The sequence below is a fragment of the Astyanax mexicanus genome, chromosome 1 (assembly GCF_023375975.1).
Source record: "Astyanax mexicanus isolate ESR-SI-001 chromosome 1, AstMex3_surface, whole genome shotgun sequence".
Taxonomy (NCBI): Eukaryota; Metazoa; Chordata; class Actinopteri; order Characiformes; family Acestrorhamphidae; genus Astyanax; species Astyanax mexicanus.
Genome location: NC_064408.1, coordinates 45742033 through 45768582, shown reverse-complemented (window position 1 = coordinate 45768582; position 26550 = coordinate 45742033). Strand labels below are relative to the sequence as shown.

The 26550-nt window shown below is 37.4% G+C and overlaps 1 protein-coding gene across 1 annotated transcript in view; it reads left to right on the top strand.

The window, feature by feature from the left end:
• Positions 1 to 26550, top strand: part of LOC103026919 (exostosin-1) — a 439195-nt gene that overhangs the window by 411775 nt on the left and 870 nt on the right. Inside the window, exons 9-11 of the mRNA XM_007229972.3 lie at positions 7840 to 7929; positions 23243 to 23403; positions 25523 to 25694. Coding sequence (XP_007230034.2) covers positions 7840 to 7929; positions 23243 to 23403; positions 25523 to 25694 — 423 coding nt within the window. The remainder of the gene's footprint in view (positions 1 to 7839; positions 7930 to 23242; positions 23404 to 25522; positions 25695 to 26550) is intronic.

Below are 26550 nucleotides of genomic sequence, written 5' to 3'. Positions count from 1 at the left end.
GCACGTTTTATAGGAGGAGCTGCCTAGCAATTCGCTAAATATATTTTATTAAAATTAAATAGTCTTTTGAAATGTTGCATTAGCATGGCTAGCTGCTAAGATAACCTTTTGAGGTGCATTGGTCCACCAGAAATATGTTTACCTAATAATAATAATAATAATAATAATAATAATAATAATAATAATAATAATAACTTTTAATTATAAAGCACATTTCATACATTAAAATGCAGCTCAACGTGCTGTACATATCGAGAAAATAAAATCAAAATAAAAAGGAAAATGGATAAGAAAAAAAACACAGTTAAAGTAAAGTAAAATTAACAATTAAGATAAGAGAGAATAGACAATAGAAAATAACATAAAATGATAAAAAAATAGTAAAACTGTAAAAAAGAACAAATAAAATAATAATATAAATTAAAATTACAAACGTTATGGCTGTGTTTTATTAAATTAAATTAAATCAATTAAAACAAAAAGTTAACATTAAAATCAAAACATAAAACATAAAAAGGCCATAAAAATGTAAATTAATAAATATATCGATGTATAATAATACAAATGGCTCAATTATTAAAACAAAGTTTATAAAAATATTTCTTTAGCTGCTTTTTTGAAACTTTTACGTTTACTAATGACGCTTGTCTGATCTCAACTGGTAAGCTGTTCTATTTTTTTTTGTTTCCCCACTTCTTATCTTATTTACTTTAGGTACTTTAAGCAGACTGGAAGTGCTAGATCATGTCTACCTCCAATATACAGTATATAGCTGTGTTTATCTCACGGTCTACACAGTCAGTATAGGCAAATACTTTGCAAAAAATTAAATACACAATGAATATTCATATTCATTCATATTCATATTTTTTATAAAGCCATATTTTGCCAAATGGGACATACAGATGTGCTTAAAAGTGTACATACCCTGCCAGGATTTTTGCTTTCTTGGCCTTTTTTCAAAGCCATTTATTTTCAAACAACTGTTTTTTCTCTTTTTAAATCATAATGATAACCGAAACCAACCAGATTACCCTGATCAAAAACTGACAAGCCCCAGTTCTTAATACCGTGTATTGTCCTCTCTAACTTTAATGACAGCTTAATGAAGTCTTTTGTGGTAGTTGTGAATCAGGCTCTTTATTTTTCTAGATGACAAAAAGCCTCCAGTTTCTGTTCATTGCTGTGTTGTCTTGCATTAACTGCACACTTAAGATCTCCCCAGAGTGGCTAAATGATACTGAGGTCTGAGGTCAGGAGACTAAGATGGCCACTCCTGAAACTTCACTCCACTTAGTTCTGCTGTAGCCAATCACAGGTCGACTTGGCCTTGTTGGAATGTCCATATATGTTCCATGCACAGCTTCCAGGCTGATGAGAGCACATTTTACTTCAGTATTTGCTAATAATGAGCTGCATTCATCTTTTCTTCAACTTTGACCAAGTTTCCTGTGCCTTTGTAGCTCACACATCCCCAAAACATCAGCGATCCACCTGTGTGCTTGACAGTAGGAATGGTGTTCTTTTTATCATAGGCCTTGCTGACATCTCTCCAAATGACCTTGTTTCAGAAGTTTTGAGGCTTGTCATTGTGATGTTTTGTAGGAGTATTATAGGTGAGGTACTTTGTGGCATTTGCACAGTAATGGATTTCTTCTGGCGACTCGACCATGCAGCCCATTTTTCTTCGAGTGCCTCCTTATTGTGCATCTTGAAGCAGCCCCACCTCTAGTTTTCAGAGAGTCCTGTATTACAACCGATGTTATTTGTGGGGGTTTCTTTGAATCATGAACAATTTTGGTGGCAGTTGTGGCTGAAATGGGTTTGGTCTGCCTGACCATGTTTTTTTGTTTTTTTTAGAGCCCCTGATTTTCCATTTATTACAGTTTCAACACTGCTGACTGGCGTTATCAATTCCTTGGATATATTTTTGTATCTCTTTCCTGTTTTATACAGTTCAACTTCTTTTTCATGTAGATCTGTTGGAAATTCTTTTACTTTTCCAATGATTCCAGAAACTTCAGTAGCTGGATGATTTAAGAGTCTGTCTGGGTCCCAGAAACTCATTCAGCTCTTATATACACACACTGATTACAAGCAAACAAGATGTTACCTCTAGCAGCCATTCAAACCCATTTGTGTCAAACTATGTGCATGTTATCTGGCCAATCAACAAGGTATGTGAACTTTTGATCACTAACCATGAGTGAAAAAAAAGTTTTTGTGTTATTATTCATATTCTCTGAAAAAAGGCCAAGAAAGCTAAAATTCTGCCAGGATGTATAAACTTTTGAACACAACTATATTTATACATCGGTTAAATAGGCTGAATCTCAGAATCGATACTATTATAGCCTAAAATGTACCACTATTGGAATTAGAATTAAAAGTGAAGTTTTTTCAAACAGGAGTTTTCCTCCTCAGAAAGGTCAAACCATCACTTATCCCAAACTGTGCCCTTGAAAACAACACCAGACTCGTGTTTTTCCTTTAATCCAGTCATTAGCAATGCTCAAATTTTGTGTAAACAGTTATTGGAAAAAGCAACAGGCCAAAATAAAAAGATAGAAAAAGATTTTTAAAAAATCAAATAAAATAAACCGCTAACAGTTATGCTTATAAACACTCTGGAAAGCTAAATAGCTGAACTTTCCAAAGGCATGTCTAAGAATTCTGTGGAGTTTCGATGACACGGATACCAGGTGATTTTTTATTTTTAAATGGTTGGGATTTATTTAAAAAAAGAAGCTGCCTATTTAGTGTTTAATATAAGTGGAATATGTTTTTTTTCTTTCAGTAGGAAATATTAATTTCAAATTTTATAGGCTAAAAGATGACCGCTTGCATATTTTTTTTTTTACTGCAGAAAGTTTTCATGTTCAATTCATATGCACTAAAATCTTGATTTTAAAAAGACAATTTTGAAAATAACAGGGGTTGGACAATGAAACTGAAACACCTGTCATTTTAGTGTGGGAGGTTTCATGGCTAAATTGGAGCAGCCTGGTCGAAAATCCTGATTAATTGCACATTGCAGCAGTAAGAGCAGAGTGTGAAGGTTCAATTAGCAGGGTAAGAGCACAGTTCTGCTCAAAATATTGCAATGCTCACAACATTATGGGTGACATACCAGAGTTCAAAAGAGGACAAATTGTTGGTGCACGTCTTGCTGGCGCATCTGTGACCAAGACAGCAAGTCTTTGTGATGTATCAAGAGCCACGGTATCCAGAGTAATGTCAGCATACCACCAAGAAGAAGCAACCACATCCAACAGGATTAACTGTGGACGCTGTAAGAGGAAGCTGTCTGAAAGGGATGTTCGGGCGCTAACCTGGATTGTATCCAAAAAACATAAAACCACGGCTGCCCAAATCACGGCAGAATTCAATGTGCACCTCAACTCTCCTGTTTCCACCAGAACTGTCTGTTGGGACAATAAATTGTTGTGGTACAAAACCAGGTGTTTCAGTTTCATTGTCCAAACCCTGTAGGTTTTTTGTGTATTCATCATATTTTGACCACTAGAGATTCATTTTAATATCCATAATTATTTTCTAATGAAACTTGCTTGAGTATATAGCATAGGTATAATTCACTGTTCACTGTTAACAAGTAAGTAATTAGTAAAAAAATGAAATCGGAGCCATTACATTTCCACTGCAATGGATTTTATTGGCTTCCCTAAATATCACTGTTGTATGTGAGCATCCATCCTTATACGGGTAACAACTAGTGAACAAAAATCCCTAAAACTGGAGCTTCACTACTCTTTCTTCACTACAAAAGCAGAGATTTCACAGATCTGTACCCACACACACACTTGCTCCCTGGCAGTGTTCCCGCCATACACTAGGGAAATTACTCTTGGCACTGAACATCAGTCCAGTGTGCTTTTGGGGGAGTTTATAGCAGGGTGGCCAAATCCTGTACAAGGAGCTGAGCGATGCTAAAGCAGTAAAAACGCAAATGCTGTTTCAGTATAACGGTCCTTGCAATTTCCGCTCCTAAGCTTGGCCACAGATTCAAAAATTGCTTTGTAAATTCATCCTGCAGAGCAATCACCATAACCATTAAATTAAGCTGAAGCTGAAATATTCTTTTGTACATTCAATTAGTGTGCTTTAATAAACTTGATGGTGTTTCATTGAAATAGAGCATACCTGTGTTTTACAATAGTGTTTCAGCACAGTGACTAGCTGTTCTTCTTTAAAACACACTGTTGCTGGTGTACAGTTAGATTAGTGAGCAACGCAATGAAAAGTTGAGCCCAGGGGAACTTTATGCAAATGAATCCGTCCAACACCATGGGTCTATCCAATCAGAGAGAAGGCGTTAGCCGTGTTCTTCCACCCGGTTCTGTGTTCGTCCGTGTCTCTACCTTAACTGTTTTCACCTGTGTTCATTTTGTAGCTCCGCCCCCTCATTACCAGTCCCCAGGTGTTCCCTGTTTCCTTCCCCTATCCTATGTGTGTAATTATGCCCCTATGTCTTCAGTTTTGGTTTGTTGGTTCTTGTACGTTTTTAGCATCGTGTTTATGTTCATGAGCTTCACATCTGTTGAGGAGCGGGGGGGGGGAGGGGGGGGGGGGGGGGTGGGGGGACTCTATCCGCTGTTTGGAAATTGGACTTCTGTAGCAATTTCACACACTCGCTCACATTTAGCACTCATTTTTCCTTTCTAACTGCATTGAATGTAAACAAATACAACCATGCTTCAAAATTTTAAAAAAGCCTTCTATGGACATTACAGATTACTCTAGAGAGTTATTAGAGTTACTAAAAAAAAAAGAACAATAAACTCATTTTTAATAGCCTCGATTTCAAAAGCAACATTGAATAAAAATATTATGAGCTATTGTTTGATGATGTGTGATTCTGATGAAAATGGATCACAAGTCCCATGTTATATGCATATATGCAAATGATTTGGTTCGGTGAATAGTGATAAAAATGCATGACTCAGTAATTAAATCCAGAATCAACCCTCATCATCATTCTGTATTTGCATGAGCAAACCAGTAATTGCTGTTTCAGTTTGTAATGGCTCAGATTCAGCCTTTAACAGTACTTTTATGGTGTGTATTAAGATAATAACGAAAGAAACTTCTACTTATTTTTGGTCCACAGACAGCTGATGTAGTGACCATTGGACTGCAGAAGTAAAATTCACTTTCACAAAAATTATATTGTCAATTATTATGTCCTGAAATCAGATAGTAGCCCATTTTTGTAACAGATATTATGGTTATGTCGCAATTTATTGTTTCACACTGTACTGAGTAACATTTAATTACAGTCTACAGCCTCTAACACAAACCTGCTATTGTACTATAATGTGCCCACACAAATATTTTTTTTAATAAATAATAATTAGATCCAGCTGGTTTGGAAATATTAAATAATGATGTCTTACTTTGTTCCTGAGCCCTGGGCAGTTCTCTTCTTTCCCCAGTTTTGTCACTGCTATAAATATTGATCATTAATTGATGATCACATTAGCTAAGGAACCGAACTCTTCAGAATGTTGCAAATAATTGTTATTTAATGGCTAAAATGAACATGCCTGAATTAAAGCCCACTTCCCACAGAGCGCTTCATATGAGCTGTGATGTGAGCAGCGCTCTGTATTCTCGTGCTGAAGGTTTTCAGTCTTCATTAAGTCTGTTAGCAGCCTGGGGAAATATATAGGCCTTAATGTCAGAAGAGCAGAGCTGGAGACTTGCTCTCTGGAGCTGCTGTTTTTATCGCAGGCTGTCATAAGTTGAAGGAGATATTGCACTTTTACAGCTTAAAGCTGTTCACAGTTTGCCACATTATTTCAGTGCGATTTTTCACATGACTGAAACAAAAGACGGAAACAGAGGCTTAGAGAGGTGAAGAGGATTTTCTGTTCTCCATTATAAAATTGCTGATGACTATTTTTGGGTGTATAGGTTAGTCTTACCATATGTATAAAATCGTAAGTACAGGACAATCATATAATAATGAACATATATAAGCAGTTGGACTACTTTCTGTTGTAGCAAATAATTGAAGTGGGTTTATTTAACTCAAAGACAATGACATAACAAAAATCATGGGATTACTTTATTGTAGTGCTGGGCAATATGGTCAAAATTTATATCGCGATATATTCCTTAATTTCGGTCGATACGATATAATTTCAATATCGATATAAATACTTTGAAGGCCTCAGAAAAACTGCTAAGAATGCCTGCAATGGAAATATGTACAGTACTGTCTGAAATTTGTATTTAAGTCTTTAAAGCCTCCTCTCACAAAAACTCTATAATACTTTATAAATAAAATTGGTCAAAATAAATCAATGAAGTCTGAAGTCTGAAGTTTGTCAGACATTCGAAAGCCAATCCGAGCCTAGCCTAGCCTAGCCTAGCCTAGCCTATCTGGCTACATGCCTGTGTGATTACGTCATCACCCACTGACGTAGCTCGGCTACGGAGGCTGATTGTGTTCAGCTCTGCAGCGAACTGACGGCAGTAAAAACGCCTGTCCGTGACAGATTTTGTTAAAAATACATATCGATATATACCATCGCCTACTGTACCTCTACCTCATGACTCTACCTCATAAAGACACTGAGATTAAAACACCAAGAGTGTGCAGATCTGTACTCAAAGCTAAATGTGCTACTTAGAAGAATCTACAGTATAAAACATGTTCTTGTTTGTTTAACACTTTTTTGTTTATAAAATAATTCCACATGTGCTCCTGAATGGCTTTAATATCGTCTTTAATATTAAATTTACATTGAAAAAAAAAATAAAAAGAAAGAAAACACATTGAAAGAGAAGAGGTGTGTTTCAACTGGTTCCGACTGGTACTGTAGTTGGGAAGAAGAAGGGAGGAGACGGGGTGGAGGGAGGAGCAAAGTAGTTTAATAAGAAGATGCGAAGGGAATGGAGGGTATTTTGCTAGACCATAAGTTTGTGATTACTTAGAGAAAACTAAGACAGATAGGGATGAGACCTCCGAGGACTTTGTTGGGCTGGAGTTCTACTTGTTGTTCTGCAGTCCCACCTCTTCGATAAGTAGAGTCAGGAAGGAGAGTTAATAGCTGATAGAGTTAAAGGGGGGAGATGGTGTGGTTGAAGGTTGCGAAGACTTGACCATAAGAGGAATTGATCCTATTTTATGGGATGTTGGATGAAGAGGCGGGGCTTCAGATATTCTGGCCATGTTCACATTATAAGCCACATTGCTCATATCCATTTATTTTGCTAAGATCGGACTTTGGCTATTGTGACGTTTCACATTCACAAATTTAAGTGATCTGAATCTGTGTGTAAGTGTGAACAAATCTGTCCTGAAACGTCTCAAAAACTCATATTTGAGAGACGTCTCGAAGCTTTATAAACGAAAGAGAAGCACATAGTACATGCATAAAAGCAAAAAGAATTCCAATGAATTCCAATTTGACCGTTCACATTCATGTCGCATGTCCATGGATTGGATACGTATCCAATTTAGGACCACATATGAAAGTAACTCAAATCTGATTTGAAAAAATCTGATTTGGCACATTCACACAGCTATAAAAAAAAACAAATCTGAGCCAGATTAAGCAAAAAAATCAGATTTGGGTCACTTCAGTCTGGTAATGTGAACATAGCCTCTGATTGTGCTGTTATAACCACCATATTGATTATACATCTTTACAGACCAGTAGCAGATTCTAAATACTGATGATTATTGATTAATATGATTTATTCATTTTTTTTTTCTTCTCAAGAGATCAGTGCTTTCAGTGCTTTCAGTCTCAATAGATTTCATCTGTTTCTGGGCATCATTGACCTCAATTCTTCTTGCTGTTTCTCCAGACAATGAGTGGCCGATTTTTTCCTCATGACGTCGTCAGGACGGATGCGGTGCTCAGCTTAGATGAAGACTCTGTGCTGTCCACCAATGAGGTAAGACTTAACTTTCTCATCTGCCAGTAAGTTAAATACTCATACTTTATGTCCACCAATTAATCTAATTCAGTGATTCAACTGTTTTGTATAGATCAGTATTGATTTCACTTTCAGGACTTAATGTAGCTGTACATCAGAGACATCCCATAAAAGTCACTTGTGGGTCTTCTATTCCCTGTTCATTGGCATTATTGGTATTATTGGACTATTTTGGTTAAGGTTAATCAACCTGAAGGTTTCTCCTATAACTCATGGGATAGGGGTGTGTAAATTGATCCTGATGTGACCTCTGGGGATGGCTTGATAACACCCACATCTGTGTAAATTGTGAGGTGTAATCTTGTGAATGGGACATTCCATGTCTAAAAATGTGTATTATTGAAAGTCTGTGGTGTGATTTAAAGTGGACTGTTCATGATCAGAAACCATCAAACCTGTCTAAACTGGAGATGTTTAGTAAAGAAGAATGATCCAAAATACCTTCAACCTGAAGTCAGACTCTCATTGGAAGCTATAGGAAGCATTTAGAGGCTGTTATTTCTGCAAAAGGAGGATCTACTAAATATTGATGTATTTATGCACCTGCCTAATTCTGCTATATGATATATTTACCTGAAATTGCTGATCTAAACAATTAATTATTTATAAAGGAAAATCATGAAAATGATCAGAGGTATAATAATATCATACCAGCGTATAATAAAAAGGTTATGATCGTGACTGATGGCTTCTGGCTAGAATTATTCATGCAAACAGACAAATGACATGCATATCCCACAGATGAGTGCAACATCATACATCTTCCATGTGACATGGCTTACTTAATTCTTTGTGCTGTAAAAATGTTCTATACATTCATGGAACTGTTTTACCCAAACCTTTCAAAAAATTCTGTGAGCCTTGTCTCACAGTGGTAATCAGGACTTGCTGAGTTAGGTCGCCATTGAAACATATGCTGTGCTAAACTGTGCTAAAAAATGCTATTGCTTAAAAAAGGTTGTGTTGAAAGAGCATTTACCAAAGTTTATTTAAAGCAGTGTAAAAAAAGGGGAAAAGATTTATTTGGTATTTGCTGACCAATGTAAGACAAGTTTAAGTTGAAGTCCTAGCACACTAGGTAGTCTGTGATTGGCCATACTGCATATAAGTCAAATTTAGCAGTTCTGGGTTATGATGCTCAATTTCATGACAGACTTTTACTTTTTGCTTTTATTGCTGAGATTTAAGGAATTAAATCAGCACAATATTTCTCATAATGTATTAAGTGTGTCTTGTGAGGTAACCAAAACAAATGTTTGATCACTAGGGCAGTAAACAGCAACATTGGTCTGCTTGAGTGTAACTGTAATACTTATGCTCAATCTCCATACCCTAGTCATGTATGCATCACCCGCAAAAACCTTGTATCAGCATTGTGGCACTGCATTTTTGCACATGCATGTCAGTTTAAAGCTGATGTCTGTAACTTTTGGGATTTTGGGGATTGAGGGCCCTCTCTGGTGAGAATGGGTAATGGCACAGAGCATGAGGAAGAATCATTTTAAACTGGGGGGGTGTAATCCTTTCAGAGCGGATGAATTCGATTCCAGGTTATGTTCAATCAGACAGAGAGATATTAATACTTGCTTTAGTGCGATAGACTCTATCGCATTCCTTTTTGGCTTCGGGGCTTGCTTCACTCTTTGGTTTCTTTCTTTTTACTATGAGTGAATGAGCTTCTGAGGTCTGAGTTTCCCCTTCTGAAGTCTCCATTGCTCCACCAGCCAGATCCTCTTTTAGAGGCTGTAAGTGTGACGTAAGTATGTAAAGACGCACAACGTGGCCAGAAGAACTCCTGCAAAAAGTGACAGCTTAGCAGAGATGGTTGTTTCAGCACACTGGTACCATTAAACACAATTACTTCTCCGCTCAGAAATGCTTCTGCTTTCAGTTTAGAAACAAAATAATACAGACTTTAAGAGTGTGACCTGTTCAGACAAATGTAGGTCAGATGTAGGCCACATTGAAAACATTAGCAAACAGCCTTAGAAACATCAAATTAGGTTTGAAAATCTAATTGCACCACCTAACCTGTTGTATGAACTTTTGGAATCATTTTACATCTAAATTGCATTCAGATATGTGTAAGAGACTATATTTAGCCTAATAGTATATATGGCAACGATCATACAGCAGTGCTCGATTCATCTTAATAATGTAATTACATATAACTGGTGTATAAATTGTGCTGTAGGTTCAGTCTTGAATTGCTGTATATTCTTTCTTTATATATTTAAAAATCCACTTTTCGTTCCTTTGATAAAAAGCAGAAGCTCCTTTGTTTGATCTGTTAGACTGTAAAACTAAACTCAAAAGAATATCTTCTTTTCTCCTTTATAAATAAAACAAAGCCTATAAGCTAAAAATACTTAAACACACTCTCTTTCTCTCTCTCTCTCTCTCTCTCTCTCTGTGTGTGTCTGTGTGTGTGTTTATCTCCGTTTTCCTTTTTTTCAAATCAGCTTTTTTTAATCAGCTTATTATATTCTCTGCATGTGAGTGTGTGTGAGTGTGTGTGTGTGTGTTTTTTTTTTTCATCTCTATTTGTTATGCAGAGCATATTGTCCCTTCCCTTGTTGCTGTGTTTTGTATTTGTGCATGCACTTTGTTAATGTCAATTCTCTCTCCTCAGATTCAATTAGAGCAGCCATGATATTTACCCAGCGCAGGATCAGCAGGCTGCTGCATTTGCTTTTAATTGCTCTTGGCTGCATAATTTAATAAGACAATAATACGTGTCTGAGAAGGAGACGGAAAGATGGAGAGGGAGGGGATTTGGGGGGTGCAGGCTGAGGGAAGGAGGGAGAAGAGAAATGAGAGACAGGAAAGTAGAAAGTTTGCAGTACAAACACGCTTGCTTCTGCCAATATGGTGGGAATTGCTGTCATATCAGGAGTTTTAGTTGCAGTTTACATACAGTTTACAATTAAATATAATAAACTAGATACTGAGAGATTTATTTAGAGGGCAAAATTTTTGGGGGGGGTTTTAGCTCTTAGAACTTTGAGTCTGTCAAGTTTTTTTGGATATTCTTAGACTCTTTTTTATTTAACATTTTTGGCAACTTTATGGTAACACCACTTATTTTTAAAAGTTTTGATAATGTTACTTTTAACATTTCCATAATGTTAGTATTCGTCTAGCTGTGAATGTTATGTTTGAAATATTCTAATAACGTTGTGATGCAAACTCTTTTTCTTATATCTTCAGAATATTTTTTTTGAATGTTCCCGTATCAGAACATTATTTCAAAACATTGGTTATCTGTTGCCTATAGTGCACCAATCAATTGTGCATTGCGCAGTTTGATTTACAGCATGTCAGGGTGTCTTTGGTGTCGTGAGAGTTCAAAAAATAAGCCTTGTGCAGCATGAAGCATACAAAAGGCATGTACTCGTAATCAATCATGCTTTTTTTTTTTTGGTGTAACTTGAAATTAACCAATCAGGGCGCCGATTGTACCAGCGGTCTAAAGCGCTGCCCATATGAGCGGGAGGTTGCAGGTTTGAACCCCAGCTCATGCAGCTTTGCCATTAAGCTGCCTGCGCTCAGAGGGAGCAAAATTGGCTCTGCTCCCTCCAGGTGGGTAGATGGCGCTCTCTCCCCACATCATTCCTAGGGTGATGTCCACAGCAAAAGGCGTCTGTGAGCTGATGTATCAGAACTGACCAGCAGCAGCTCGGTGGCTGACTTCACGTGTATCGGAGGAAGCATGTGTTAGTCTTCACCCTCCTGGTGTGTTGGGGCATCACTAGTGATAGAGGGAGTCCTAATGAGTTGGTTGGGTAATTGGCCGTGTAAACTGGGGAGAAAATGGGACAAAAATAGAAAAAAATATTAACCAATCAGTGTGCCAGTTGTCGTTCCCTTTAAGAGGCAGCTGCCCTCTGACTTTGGCACGTTGATATCTTAACAGCGCAGGGCTTCTGCACGTCTCAGCAGGGGAAACTGATTTGCAAGTATGTGACACTGTGAAAGTATGCCAGCAGCTCATTTATGGGCACATCATTGTTATTTTCTTCATCCTGTTTAATGTTGAGTTAAAAGCTGAGCATGCATTATTTACTCAAAAAGTCAACATTTTAAAAAACTACACTATATGTCCAAATGTTTGTGTACAGCCCTTATAAAGTACCTCAGAACCTCCAAACCTCTTATACAGGCAGATAAAGCCCCCCTGAATGGAACTGTGTTCTCTGGAATAATGGTTCTCCATCAAGTACTTTTGGGATGAGCTAGGAGAACATCTTGCCATCACTCTTGTTGCATAATGCAATCAATTCCTCACAGCAATGCTTTACAATCTAGTAAAATGCTTTAAATAGACAAAAAGCAGGTTAGAGGTAAAGGTTTCTCAATACTTTTGTACTTTTGAAATACAAAATATTCTTGTATAATATTATATACAATATATTATTGTATATGAATATATATTATTATATTTATATGTTATTATATGTTATTATATAATATGTTCTATGGTTTTTTTTTTGTTTGTTTTTACAGTAATACACACTCTGTCTGAGGTAGCAAAAGGTTGCTGCTGTTTCCGATGAGACAAGATGTATCCGTGTCTGCTCTTAAAGACAAACAGTTCTACCCTGGATCCCGTCTTGGTTTAATCAAGCAGACACTGCCTTGTTTACAGTTCTCAGACAGACTCCTCAGAGTGCAGCAGTGATAGTTTATAAAACTTCCCTCAGTCAGACAGTCCAGAGTACCATCCAAGGAACGAGAAGATATACACAATAATAGACCTGGCCATTTTATCAGAAACACTGATCACATAGGTGCACTTAGCAGTTGCACAAGTGTTGATTGTCTCATCTGTTACACCACAGTTACTTGCTGCTTTCTACTACTTCTATATGTGCAAAGGTCTGTTATAGGTCTGTAGACTGTTCTCAGCACAGCACTAATACTGGCATGGTAATGACATGCTGCTGTAGAACAGATACAAATGTCTCTAGTGTAGGTGAACTGCAGTAAATGCACCCACAGGGGTTGGACAATGAAACTGAAACAACTGGTTTTAGACTACAATAATTTATTGTCCTGACGGACAGTTCTGGTGGAAACAGGAGAGTTGAGGTGCACATTGAATTCTGCCATGATTTGGGCAGCCGTGGTTTTATGTTTTTTGGATACAATACCCGAACATCCCTTTCAGACAGCTTCTTCTCACAGCATCCACAGTTAATCCTGTTGGATGCGGTTGGTCCTTCTTGGTGGTATGCTGACATTACCCTGGATACCGTGACTCTTAATGCATCACAAAGACTTGCTGTCTTGGTCACAGATGCTCCAGCAAGACGTGCACCAACAATTTGTCCTTTTGAACTTTGGTATGTCACCCATAATGTTGTGTGCATTGCAATATTTTGAGCAAAACTGTGCTCTTACCCTGCTAATTGAACCTTCACACTCATCTGTTTCTTACACAGTGCACTATATAGGTACTTTCACACAGAATATACATTTCTGAAAAAAAAAAACAAAAAAAAAACAGATGCTGTTTTAACCTACCGTATTTTTCGCACTATAAGGCGCACTGGATTGTAAGGCACACTATCAATAAACATCTATTTTCTGATCTATTTTCATACAGAAGGCTGTTTTACTGGATTATAAGTCACATTTTAAGTGGCACTTGTTAGGAACAGGTGTATTGCCTGTATGTTTTCCTTCTAATTCAGCAGGTTTCGCAGCTGGTTTGTAGGACCTGTAATGCTAAGCTAAGCTAAGTAAACAAAACTGTAACTCTTAAACAAAAACATTTTCAGACGAGCCAGACAAGTCAAACTAGCGCTGGATATTAATCTACACAGACTTCTCTCCTGACATTGTTTCTCCTGTTTATTTGGGTGAGTAAAGCACTTCCGTTTGTTTACAGTGAGCTTAGATTTCCAGGTTTCCACTACAGCTGGAGCATTAGCTTTAGCGGCTAACCACAAATGGCGCCTCCCGATAGAGCTACACTGAGGAACCCTAAGGGTTTTGGTAAACCAGGGAGATATTGGCTAGCATTTACCTGACCAATAAAATTCATACATAAGGCACACAGGCGATCTTGCGCCTTATAGTGCGAAAAATATGGTAATGCAACCTTCACACAGTGTCTGACACATTGCTGGCATTCTGTGTTCTTTAATTGGGCTAGAACCTCCAATAGCTCACATAAATTACCACTCTTTCTTTTTCTCTGCTCTCTGTTCTCTCTTGCTTTCTTTAATCTATAGCTGTTTATTGGACTTTCTATTTTACTACAATATTTTTTTGTTACTTTTAGTTTTCAGTGTCAAAGCAGGACAGAAAAATGGCAAATGCGTAAAATTCTGTTCTTTCTGCAAAACAAAACTGAACACAGAACATTTTCAAATCAAACTATAATAAAATATCTCCCCTACTTCTTACAGACACATCCGTAGAAAAGATTAAAAGTTCACAATCTGCACTTTTATATTACATTATTTGCTTTTTTCAGTGAACTATAAAAGGAATATGTAATTAGACAGATTGCAATAAGAAACAGACAGTTAACAAACATAAGGCTCAGCAGAGGATACACTGTCTGGGTTTAATCAACCCTCACTTACACTTTCCAAAGCACACACAGTTCTGTTTATTGAACACTGGCCATGATAGCTTAGGGCTTTATTATAGACGAGCCATCAACCGTGATTGTGCACCTTAGTTCGTCTCATGTGTCTTTGCTATCGTAACAACGGGAAAAGTACAAAAAGTACCCCAATTCTGATCAAGTTGGCACGTTTGGTAAAACATAAATCAAATCAGAATACGATGATTTACTGACCCCATTCAATTGAGTAAACTACACATTAACAAAGACAAGATATGTAATGTTCAAACAGATAAACCTTACTGATTTTTGCAAATATTTACTCATTTTGAATTTGATGTCTGCAAAACGTTCCAAAAATGTTGGGACAGGGGCAACAGAGGACTGGGGAAGTTGAGGAATGCTCAAAAAAAAAACCTGTTTGGGACATTCCACAGGTGAACAGATTAATTGGAAATGAATTGGTGAGTGTCATGATGGGGTATAAAAGGAACATCCCTGAAAGACTCGGTCATTCACTCAGTCATTCAGTGTGTGAACAACTGCTTGAGGAAATGTTGTTTTGAAAAAGGTCTTTTCATATCCCAGAGTTCTTTATTTGGACATAACAGCAAATACAAAATTGTGACAAAAATGTTTTAGAAAGCTATGCAGTCCTGAGGAAATAGCAGAAGAGAAAACTCACAAAAAAAGCAAGTAGCATAATATACAGTGCAGTACTGACAAAAAAACTGATGTGGGCTCAGGTAAAGCTTCTACCTTAATAATATTTTTTAAAAATCTCAATATTATAACAAACATATCTTCAACAAAAGAATATCAAATTCCATCAGTATTACACAAAACCTAATAACAGTGAATGTGTTTACATACAAGAAATAAATAAAAAATAATAAAATAAAAAAAAGTAAAATGGTTAAAATCATTCTGCATTTTTTCCCCCTATAGCTTATTAAAAATGTAACTCTACAAAAGAGAAATTTTTGAAAATAAAAATCTAAAGACTGACGGGTTGTATTTGATTAATCTGAATTTGTAATAAAGTAAATTATGAATTGCTCTGGAATATTTCCAATAAAGAACCAAATTATGTCCCGGAAAAGGATCTAGATCTACTAGGCACCCTCAAACTCTGTACCTCATACTGTATAATGGAAACAAAAGTGGTAGCCTTGAATCATGAGCAGGAATTGATATCACTATTCAGACTCCAGGCAAATTCACCAACATGAAACCAGGTTTGCCGTAACCAAGAACGTTAGTTTGCAGTGGGAACCGAAGAATACTCGGTTCTTCAGCCCGAAACGTAAAGACATCTGGACATGTCTCTTTGTACAGGAGCACCACTACTGTAAAATGCCCTCTGTTGAGGTGGCAGTGGCAGTTCCACTAAAACTGCTAGTTTGCTAAAAAGCAAACGAAGGGAACTGGTTCAACAACCAGAGTTCTTTTGGTGGAAACAACCCTTTTTATACTAAAATGTTCCTTTTATCCATTTTAAACCTAATATTTATCAAGTATATAATCAGGTGTTCAGCGACACACTCCCACAGGTAACATGAATGTTGGATCAGCAGTTAAGTCATAAAATCAGGCTCCCCCTGCTGAGGCTCTTCTTTGTGCTATTTTTGAGCATTGACGTAATTCCTTTACTGCCTTAGTATCTTGGCACAATGCTATATTGAGTTATATTGCAGGTTTTGTTAAAAAACTGGCTGACAAAAGACAGAAACAGAAATGGTATGTTTCTAGCTATCCCATTTTCTATCTTTATATTAAAATATATTAAGAAATCAACTGAGAAACATGGTCCTCCTATACTGATACATCAGAGGTTGAACCAACTGGCCATAAGTTGCCTATAAGCAGCAGTATATGAGCTGTAAAGTCTAAAACAGTGTCTGAGAGTGGAGTGCAGGGCTAGAGAAGGACTTTAAGAAAATAAGATAAGAGAAAATGATTCCGAGAAAGATCTGCTGGCAGTCGCAATGATAAATAAATGAAGTAATTTTCTGCTTGCAGATTACTTGGCCCACACTGTTGTCTATCTAAAACAAAGGACCCGTGTTTGTGGCCCGTTTTCTTGGCTGCAGTCTTGAGAAACATATCGTTTATTCATTACACATCACACGTTTGGGTGGGAAGAAAAGCACTGGAGACTTATTAAGCAATTGACTGTTAACCACATAAAGGTCTATGGCTGATATGGAATGCTTACAGTGCAAATAAATGCATTACCACTTTCTGAAATACAGTATGTTTATATAAATTATACACCACAAACTGTGCAATAGATACTGTAACATTGTGTAATGGAAGAACATTTGAACAGTGATTAATAAATACTACAGCTTAATGAAATCAGCCAACATTTACTCACCCATTTTTTTAGGAACTTGATGATTGTACTCTTTATAAGTGGACACTTTATTAGAAACTCCTACCTCATTCTTCTACTAAGTGGACACTTTATTAGAAACACCTACTTCGTCCTTCTACTAAGTGGACACGTTATTAGAAACACCTACTTCGTCCTTCTACTAAGTGGACACTTTATTAGAAACACCTACTTTGTTCTTCCACTAAGTGGACACTTTATTAGAAACACCTACTTTGTTCTTCCACTAAGTGGACACTTTATTTGAAACACCTACCTTCTATTTCTGTTTATTGGCCACTTAATTAGAAACACCTTCCTGGTCCTTCTTCTAAGTGGACACTTTATTAGAAACACCTTCCTTGTCCTTCGACTAAGTGGACACTTTATTAGAAACACCTTCCTGGTCCTTGTTCTAAGTGGACACTTTATTAGAAACACCTTCCTGGTCCTTGTTCTAAGTGGACACTTTATTAGAAACCCCTACCTCATCCTTCTACTAAGTGGACATTTTATTAGAAACACCTACGTGGTCCTTCCACTAAGTGGACACTTTATTATACCCCTCTGCCTCATCCCTCCACTAAGTGGACATTTTATTAGAAACACCTGCCTCGTCCTTTTACTAAGTGGACACTTTGTTGGAAACACCTACCTTCTATTTTTGCTCACTGGCCACTTTATTAGAAACACCTACCTCATCCCTCCACTAAATGGACATTTTATTAGGAACACCTACCTTGTTCTTCCACTAAGTGGACACTTTATTGGAAACACCTACCTCATCCTTCTACTAAGTGGACACATTATTAGACCCTTGCCTTGTACTTTCACTTACTGGCCACTTTATTATAAACAGCTAGCTTTTATTTCTACTCATTGGCTACTGAATTAGTAATATTAGTAGTAGCCCTCATTTGTTTGGCTAATGAGTCTGTATGCTTATAAGATGTGTTTTAGATTTGTTTTGATGGTGGTGGTATTTTCTGATACATTTCCAAACCCTGAGCTGTTGATGTTTTTGCTTTTGATGTGCATCCGGTTTCTATCAAAGTGGAGGTCATTTAGACATCACAGTGATGATGAAATCATTTCAGCAAATGTTCTTCTCATTCTGCTTGAATCTGGACCAACTAGTGGGCTCCTCGAGACACCCCTGATCAAAAATACATGCATCTGAACAGCCCCAAACCAGCAGACTCCTAATGAGATGGAGGAGCTAATATAGACGGCATGGCAGGGAGGCCCATAAAGCCGTCAGCCAATCGGCCGATCTTGCTCGAATCGCCTCCTGAACGCTCCGAGCTCCTTCGGCTCAAATTCATTAAGCACCTCGAGGCCCAGTGTGTGTTTGAAGCCTGCCATTCATAATTTATCCCGCTGATCTTTTATTAACCGTGTCCAGTCGCTCCGCGCCTCAGCAAGCCTGGAAGATCCACTTGACTTTTACAGATGGCCGAGATTATGGAGCCCGCGCCTCCAAAGTTTTATCCCGCCCCGGTCCTGTCGGCGTAGACGGCTTTGGGAAAATCCCTTTACATCTGGAACAAAGCTGCCGTCTGTTTAAAAATCTGTCGCAGTGATTGCCCTTTATACAGCCGGAGCGTAATAATTGAAAAGTGTTGAAAAATGACTGCTGGCTTTTTAATAAGGCTTTTCTTTTTTTCTGTCGAGATTCCGGGTGCAGCACGGAACCGTGAACTGCTCAGAATTGATAATTACATTGTTTCGAGTCATTAATTAGCTTATTAAAATGGGAAATGTAATGTTGGGTTTAAATTTTCATGAGGAGAAGGGATCATTACACCAAAAGTGCATGCCTAAACCCAGCGAAGAACCCAGCGCTCCTCCCCTGCTCCCAGCGCACAGTGCTGAGGGAATCAGTTCATCACATTCATTAGACACGTTTGTTTATGTTTCATACCTTCACTATACACACAATACATTCTTCATCTGAAACCACAGATCTTTATGAGCTTTATCTACCTTTATCTTCCTAACAACAGTACCTCACAGTACTTTTAAAATGCCTTACTTTTGACTTTGTCTTAGAATCTCATAAGAATAGATTGTTTTTCCACAATTGTGTCAGATTTACTATGACTAAAATATCAAACGTGACAAATCGTATAATTAATATCTTGATTTTATTGTAATATCTTAGAAGAGTCACTTATTTCCTTGTAATCTTGATGTATTATCTCAGAATAGTGAGATATTTACTTAAAGGTTTTATGTTTTTCCTAAAATAGTGACATTTTTTGACAGTTATCTTAGAATACCGACATATTTCCTTATAATGTTGATGTATTATCTCAGAATACCGACATATTTCCATCTCATTTTGATGTATTATCTCATAACAGTGACTCATTTTCTTATCATTTTGATGTACTATCTAAGAATACTGATATATTTCCTTATAATTTTGATGTGTTATCTCAGAATAGTGACTTATTTTCCTGAAGCTTGGATGTTTTCTCAGAATAGTGACTTATTTCCTTCTAATTTGGATGTATTAGCTCAGATTAGTGACTTATTAGAGGACCACTCATAATAAAGGGCTACTGAAAGTTTATTTGAGAAATATCTTATTTGAGTATCTTCTTTGAACAAAACATTCTTTGAATAATTTGGTAACAATTGAAACCTTTTTTTTAATTCAACATTTTGGCTTATTTTGGTGAAACAATAATTCATTGTGTTAAATTAGTTATTTAACTAAAATTAAACTAAAAAGGCCTAATATCTTGAACTAAAAATAATATAATAGGAATATAAAAGGTTTCTGTTCTACCTTGTGAAAATATGTGTTCCTCTCTTTGTGGTCTCTTAGAGCTGATTAAATGCACTTATTATACCCGATACTTAGTTGTTGTAGGTGGTGATCTGTTCTGGTATTGGTTTTCCTTTTCTGGGGCTGTCCTGATGAGTGCCAGTTTCATCATAACTTTTTACTTTCAAAACTCTTGAAATTTTTGCAGATTGAGTTTTTTTGTCTTTGCTTAGTTGAGTAGTTCTTGCCTACTCTCAGACTCTCAAACTTGCAGATATATCGACATGAATAAAATTTTAAGCAATACAGCTGTGTCTGAAAAACTCAGCTGATTAAATGCACAGATTATGCGTTATTACATACAGTAATTGGTGTTGGACACGTTACTTTGAAAAAGTAATTAGTTATAGTTACTAGTTACTTCTCCAAAACAGTTACTAACTGAGTTACTCCACTATAAAAGTAACTAGTTACCAGTAAAAGTAATTATTGCGTTACTTTTGTGTTACTCGGCCCCGTAACCCACCCCCCACCCCCCCCCCCCCTTCTCAGAGCATGTTTCATAAGCCAAATGAATAAAGTGGATGACAGCAAAGACAGCAATCATTGCTTAGGCGGTTATCTCGTCCTCCCCTCCCTTGTGATTCACACACAACACGCACACACACACACTTGTGGGTTTGTCTGTATGCGCGAAGTAAAAAAAAAAGGTTCATAGAGCGGCTAAAGAAACGTGCAGTAACGGGGTGTCAGAAATGGGGTTCGCCGTTATAGTTACAGTCAGAGTAATTAGTTACATTACTCATTACCTAAAAAGTAACAGCGTTAGTAACGCTGTTTATTTCAACACCGTTACTCCCACCACTGCAGTTAGTAGTTGTTATAGGTGGTGTTCTGTTCTGTGGGTGAGTGGTGACTATATGAGAAAGCATTTTCTGGATCATGTCTCCCTCTGCTCGTGGAATAAGCTCACTCAACCCTGCTTTGTAACTATACACGCGTCTTCTCGCTCTACTGATCACATACCTGACACAGCGCCACTCATCTCAGGGCCAGAGACAGGTTATCTCACAGGAGCCCACCTTTGATCGATGTGCTTCTCTGAGAGGCCGTCCATGCCTCTATCGTCCTTCCCTCAGCCTGCCATTCGTCTTACCTCCCTCGTTCACAGCCGTAATTAAACCAGACACGTTATGAATGAAACAAATGGCCGGGTGATCTGAGCGACCCCGCGCTCCACTCGGGATTTGATGAGCGTGGGATTCCTGAGGGCCCACCTTATTTGCATGCTGTCGTAAATCTCAGAGCAAGGTGGCGTCCGCCACTGCCAAAGGTTTAATGTAATATAAAGAGCGACATTTCCAGCTTTTTTTCTGTCTGATTCAATGCATCATTTTTCAATTCATGCATAGACCTCGCACCAACAGAGCACTAGAGGGTTTCTGCCACAGTGTTCCATAAAACAGAACCTTTATTCAGCCCTGTGATGAATTTAGAGATGCTTTTCTTCATTTTCTCTAATGTAGAGCTCCCAGAAATTGTTTGGAAAAAACGGTATTCAGTGTTGGGATGCTTTGAAGTAACTTTACATTACATTAACTCAATGGAAAAGAGAGATCTCCTTAATATCTCAGTAGTTTCTGCTAGACAATAATAAGATGAGATGAAAAGACAAATGAGACTTAATCATAAGTCTCCTGCTGCTAAAATGTGTCTACTGAGATAATGTTGATGTTTCATGCTGGCCCCACACATACAGCTCTGCAAAAAAATTTAGAGACCACTCCAGTTTCTGAATCAGTTTCTCTGATTTTGCTGTTTATAGATATATTTTTGAGTAAAATGAACATTGTTGTTTTATTCTATAAACTACAGACAACATTTGTCCTGAATTCCAAATTAAAAATATTGTCATTTAGAGCATTTATTTGCAGGAAATGAGAAATGGCTGAAATAACAAAAAAAAAAAGATGCAAAGCTTTCAGACCTCAAATAATGCAAAGAAAACAAGTTCATATTCATAAAGTTTTAAGAGATAAAAAAAGGTTTTAATCACAGTTTTATGCATCTTAGCATGTTCTCCTTCACCGGTCTTACACACTGCTTTTGGATAACTTAATGCCTTTGCTCCTGGTGCAAAAACTCAAGCAGTTCAGCTTGGTTTGATGGCTTGATGGATCATCCATCTTCCTTTTGATTTTATTCCAGAGGTTTTCAATTTCGTAAAATCAAACAAACACATCATTTTAAGTGGTCTCTTAATTTTTTCAGAGCTGTATGATGGTAGCAAGAGGGGGGTTGTACATGGGTCATGTGGCCTAGATGGGACCCATGTAAAATTAAGGTGTGCTTTATTGTTGGGGCCAAGTTAAACCACATGCACAAACTTATACGTACAAACACATCTTCATAATTAATGTTTTATTTTTTTTCCCACATCGCAAATGAATACTGAAGTCAACCAGAATATAAAGAAATACATAAGAAATCATATTGTAACTTGTATTGTATTGTAAAACGTGTTGCACAATCCAAACAAAATACTCTGTAAAGCATTTAGGTAGCTCTTATCTAGGGTGCTGTTAATTTGCGGTTTCTGAGGCTGGTAACTGATGAACTTATCCTGTCTAACAGAGGAAACTCTTGGTCTTCCTTTCCTGGGGCAGTCCTTATGAGTGCGAGTTTTATCATAACATTTTTGATGTTCTTTGTGACCACACTTTAGGACATTTTTTGCCTAAACTGCCCTTTTTTTTCCTTATTTAGTTGAGTAGTTCTTTCCTACTCTCAACCTCTTAAGCCCTATCCGGACAGGATTAGGTTCTCAGGGGGTCCTGGGGGTCATTTTTTCTTTTATGGGGGGGGGGGGGGGGGGTTGGTGGTCCTCTGGGATTTTATTCCTGTCCAGATTAACCATGTATGTGTTTTTCTCAGACGTCTTCTGAGAAAATTACAGGCTGAATTATCTACTGTCTTTCTCTGAACTCCGTGGTCCTCCGGTAACTTTAGTTCTGTCCGGATCCACATCCACAGTTTTGTCACCTTGCATTTAATAAAATGGCTTTTTTTCACTGCCACGCACCATAATTACACTTTAGGCGTACAACAGTGAGTGGAAATGAAGGAGCTAATGAACGCGATGTCATGTGACTGAAAAAGACTAAAAACTCGCAGGTCCTCCTGTTTTTTTGAGTAGAAGTGTGAAATATTTTTCACAGACGTCTCCCTGAGAACTAATCCCGTCTTTAAACTAACAGTAATACCAACATGAATAAAATCTCGAGCAACACAGCTGTATCTGATATACATAAACCAGCACTATGCACAATATCATGTCAGGTTGGGTATCTGCATCGGTCATCAGCCTCTACTCTACCCCATTCATTATTGGTCAGTTTCTGCCCACAGTGCTGCTGCTGACCAGATATTACTTGGGTGGTGGTCCATTCTCAGCACAGTAGTGACACTGACACAGTAGTATGACCTGAAAGCTAAAACTGTGTTACTAAGAGTTTTGGATCTGATGTTTTCTCTGCAGGTGGATTTTGCCTTCATTGTGTGGCACAGTTTTCCAGAGCGGATCGTGGGCTATCCAGCACGCAGTCACTACTGGGATGGAGGAAAAGGGAGGTGGGGCTACACCTCGAAATGGACCAATGAGTACTCTATGGTGCTGACAGGGGCCGCCTTCTACCACAGGTATGGCAGTGATCCAGGTCAGAGGTGAAAATGTGGGAACCCACTTCTAGATTTCCTTTAGATCCAAACTTAATTAAGGACATATATCATGGAAATCATGATTTTTATTAAAGTTGAGTTAAATTGTAAGAAAATTGCAATTATTTATTTATTTTAATGTTTTTTTGACTGTTGTTATATCATATTTGATACATTATTGCATTTTTTAAACCAATTTTTAACCCCTTAAGCACTGAATTGCATTTTTTGCAGTCTATGTGTTTTGTTCGTGTGCGTTCAGTGCAGATAATCCAGGGCATACAATACTACAAGGAATAAAAATTGACTTTTTATTTTATTTTGTCCTAAATATTTAAATAATATTATTTATTCAAAATGTGCATATTATAGTTATTAGTAATTCATTATTTATGAACTATTTAAGATTATTATTTGTTTAATTGTTTAATTTATGGTAAAAAACAAATATGACACATATGGCAATAAAGGGTTAAAGGCACTGTCAAAAAGCACAGTTTTATTTTAAGTAGAAAAGAGAGACCGGACAATAGACCCTTTTATACAACTAATTCTGCATAAAAACAAACTAAGTAAACATAAAAAACTTGCCAAAAAATTTAATTAATGCAAGAAAAATACACTTGTAAAAGGCCCTCAAAGCAAAAATCATAAAATCGTTAAGCTCTAAATCAGTTACTGCTAATTTTAAACTGACTGGGCTCTTAACAAAGATTATTGCTTTCAGATCACAGGCAAATGCATAAATGTGCACACTTTTTGGAGATTTATAATTAATAAATAGCCGAGTGTAAGAAAAGAGACACACATATGAACACACAGGCTGTACAGTGCAGTTCTGCTTCTTCTGACAACCGGGGTGTGTAGGGAGAGTTCAGAGGTGTGAAGAGCAGGTGAGCTTCACAGTGTGGTTTATTTCTGATCATTACTGACTGAGGTACACACACACACATACATACACAGAGTGCAGCAGAGGATGAACCTGCTGACTATCAGAAAGAAAAAGAGAGGAGGAAGGGGTGTCTAAACGTTATCCAATGTACATTTACATTTACAGTATGGCTATTAGAAGATACCCTTAACTTGAGTAACCTACAAAAGTGCTTAGACATTCATAAAAAAAAAACTTATAGAACATAGGCAAACACCTGTGGAGAAAAACACAAACACAGAAATATTTGATATTAGTGCTCTATTAAAGTACCATTATGTGAGGATAGGTATTTCTTGCGCCTTGGCTCCCTCTGGCTTCTGGGAAATGAAATTCACTCTTTGAACATCCACTAAAGGATATCATTTACACATGCATTTCTGGACAAGCTGAGAGATACAAAAAGTGAAAGAAGTATAATAATATTACAGTATTTCAAACAAATAAGACTTGGTGTTAAAGCCAAATTATATGTCTGCATCGAGTCAACTTATTGTCCAGAGCATAGCGTGTGCAAGCGCCCTACGCAAATACTTACGTTTTAAAGCAATTTTCTAAATTTGACATACAGACATTTTCTCTTTTTCTCTTCTAGTGTTTATCCATCTTACCTTGGTTCCGGGGCCTCCCACATACTAATGTGTGCATATTTTTTAACCATTTCGCTCAGTCTAAGGTTGAGCTCATATCGAAAAAAGTTCCATCACTTTCAACACAAACACTCAGTGGAATAAAGCATATATTTAGCTAGAAATAAATGTTACTGTTTCGAAAAACTGCAGCGTCATTGCTCTCCGGTAATTATTGTTTTTGGGTTTTTTTTACAGGTAAACCTAGTTTTGAACCGTTTGATTTTTAGTAGGGGGAAAAAAATCTATTATATTTTTTTAGGGCATAATCGCCCAGCACTAACTCTAATGTTTGAAGATAACAAATGGTTGTGCTGTTCAGACACTCAGGCACAGGACTAGCACAATGACAAGTCTGGATATGTTATATATTAAATTGATAGTTATTATATTTACACCAGTAACACACTACTGACCTGAACTGAACTGATAATAGAAATACAGAGAAGGAGAATGACAGAACAACATATTTATCTCCTTAAGGCTCACATAAATTCTCTCTCTCTCTCTCTCTCTCTCTCTCTCTCTCTCTTTCTCTCAGGTACTATAATTACTTGTACACTCACTACCTGCCATCTCGGCTCCTCTCCATGGTGGACCAGCTGGCCAACTGTGAGGACATTCTAATGAACTTCCTCATCTCTGCAGTAACCAAGCTCCCACCAATCAAAGTCACGCAGAAGAAACAGTATAAGGAGACAATGATGCAACAGGTCTGTGCTTTTCTGCTTATGTGTGTGTGTGTGTGTGTGTGTTTAGATAGATGAGTGTGTGTATCCCAGGTGATTTCAACACTGCAGTCAGAAACGGCAATGCCAGGGCTGATGGATAGATTGCCCCGGGGCAGTGGTGTGTGTGTGTGTGTGTGTGTGTACTGTATGTATGTATGTGTGTAGCTCTGTATGGCTGCTGTCTTACTCAGCACTATCACCCTTTTGATAAATGTCTTTATAGTGAAGCAGCTCAACATGCATCAGTAGGCCTTTGGCCGATTCTTTCTCCACTCCTCCACTTATCCCTCTCTCCATCCCTCTCTCCATCCCTCTCTCCATCTCTTCACTCTTTACTATTTCATTTGTTTTCCCACTGTGAAAAACCTATCAATTAAAATGAAAGGAACAATCAGTAATTCATGCAAGCTAGTGTGTAAAATGAATACAGGAGTCTGATTTCCAAACACTGTATAGAGTTTTCTGCCCCACCCGCTTCTCAGTAGACACAAAGCTCATGCGGGTTGCCAGATTGACACACAGTTGCAAACGAAGACGAGTCATCAGTAAATATATTCGTTTGCAATGTCCATAATGCCCGTCTCTATTACACTAGTGATGGCAGTAAATTACTCAACTATGGTCAGCAACCTTACTGAAGCTCAGTGATTATCAATTTAGCAGAAAAATGCAAGCTCATCTGTTTCCATGATGGCATCACAATGTTTGCGTCCTCTTGTCTATACCTGGCAACCCAGGGTGTGTAAATGGGACTGAGGCAGATTCATAGGCTACAACACACACAGATTTTTTATGATATACTACACATACAATACAATCCTGATTTTATGATTTAGAA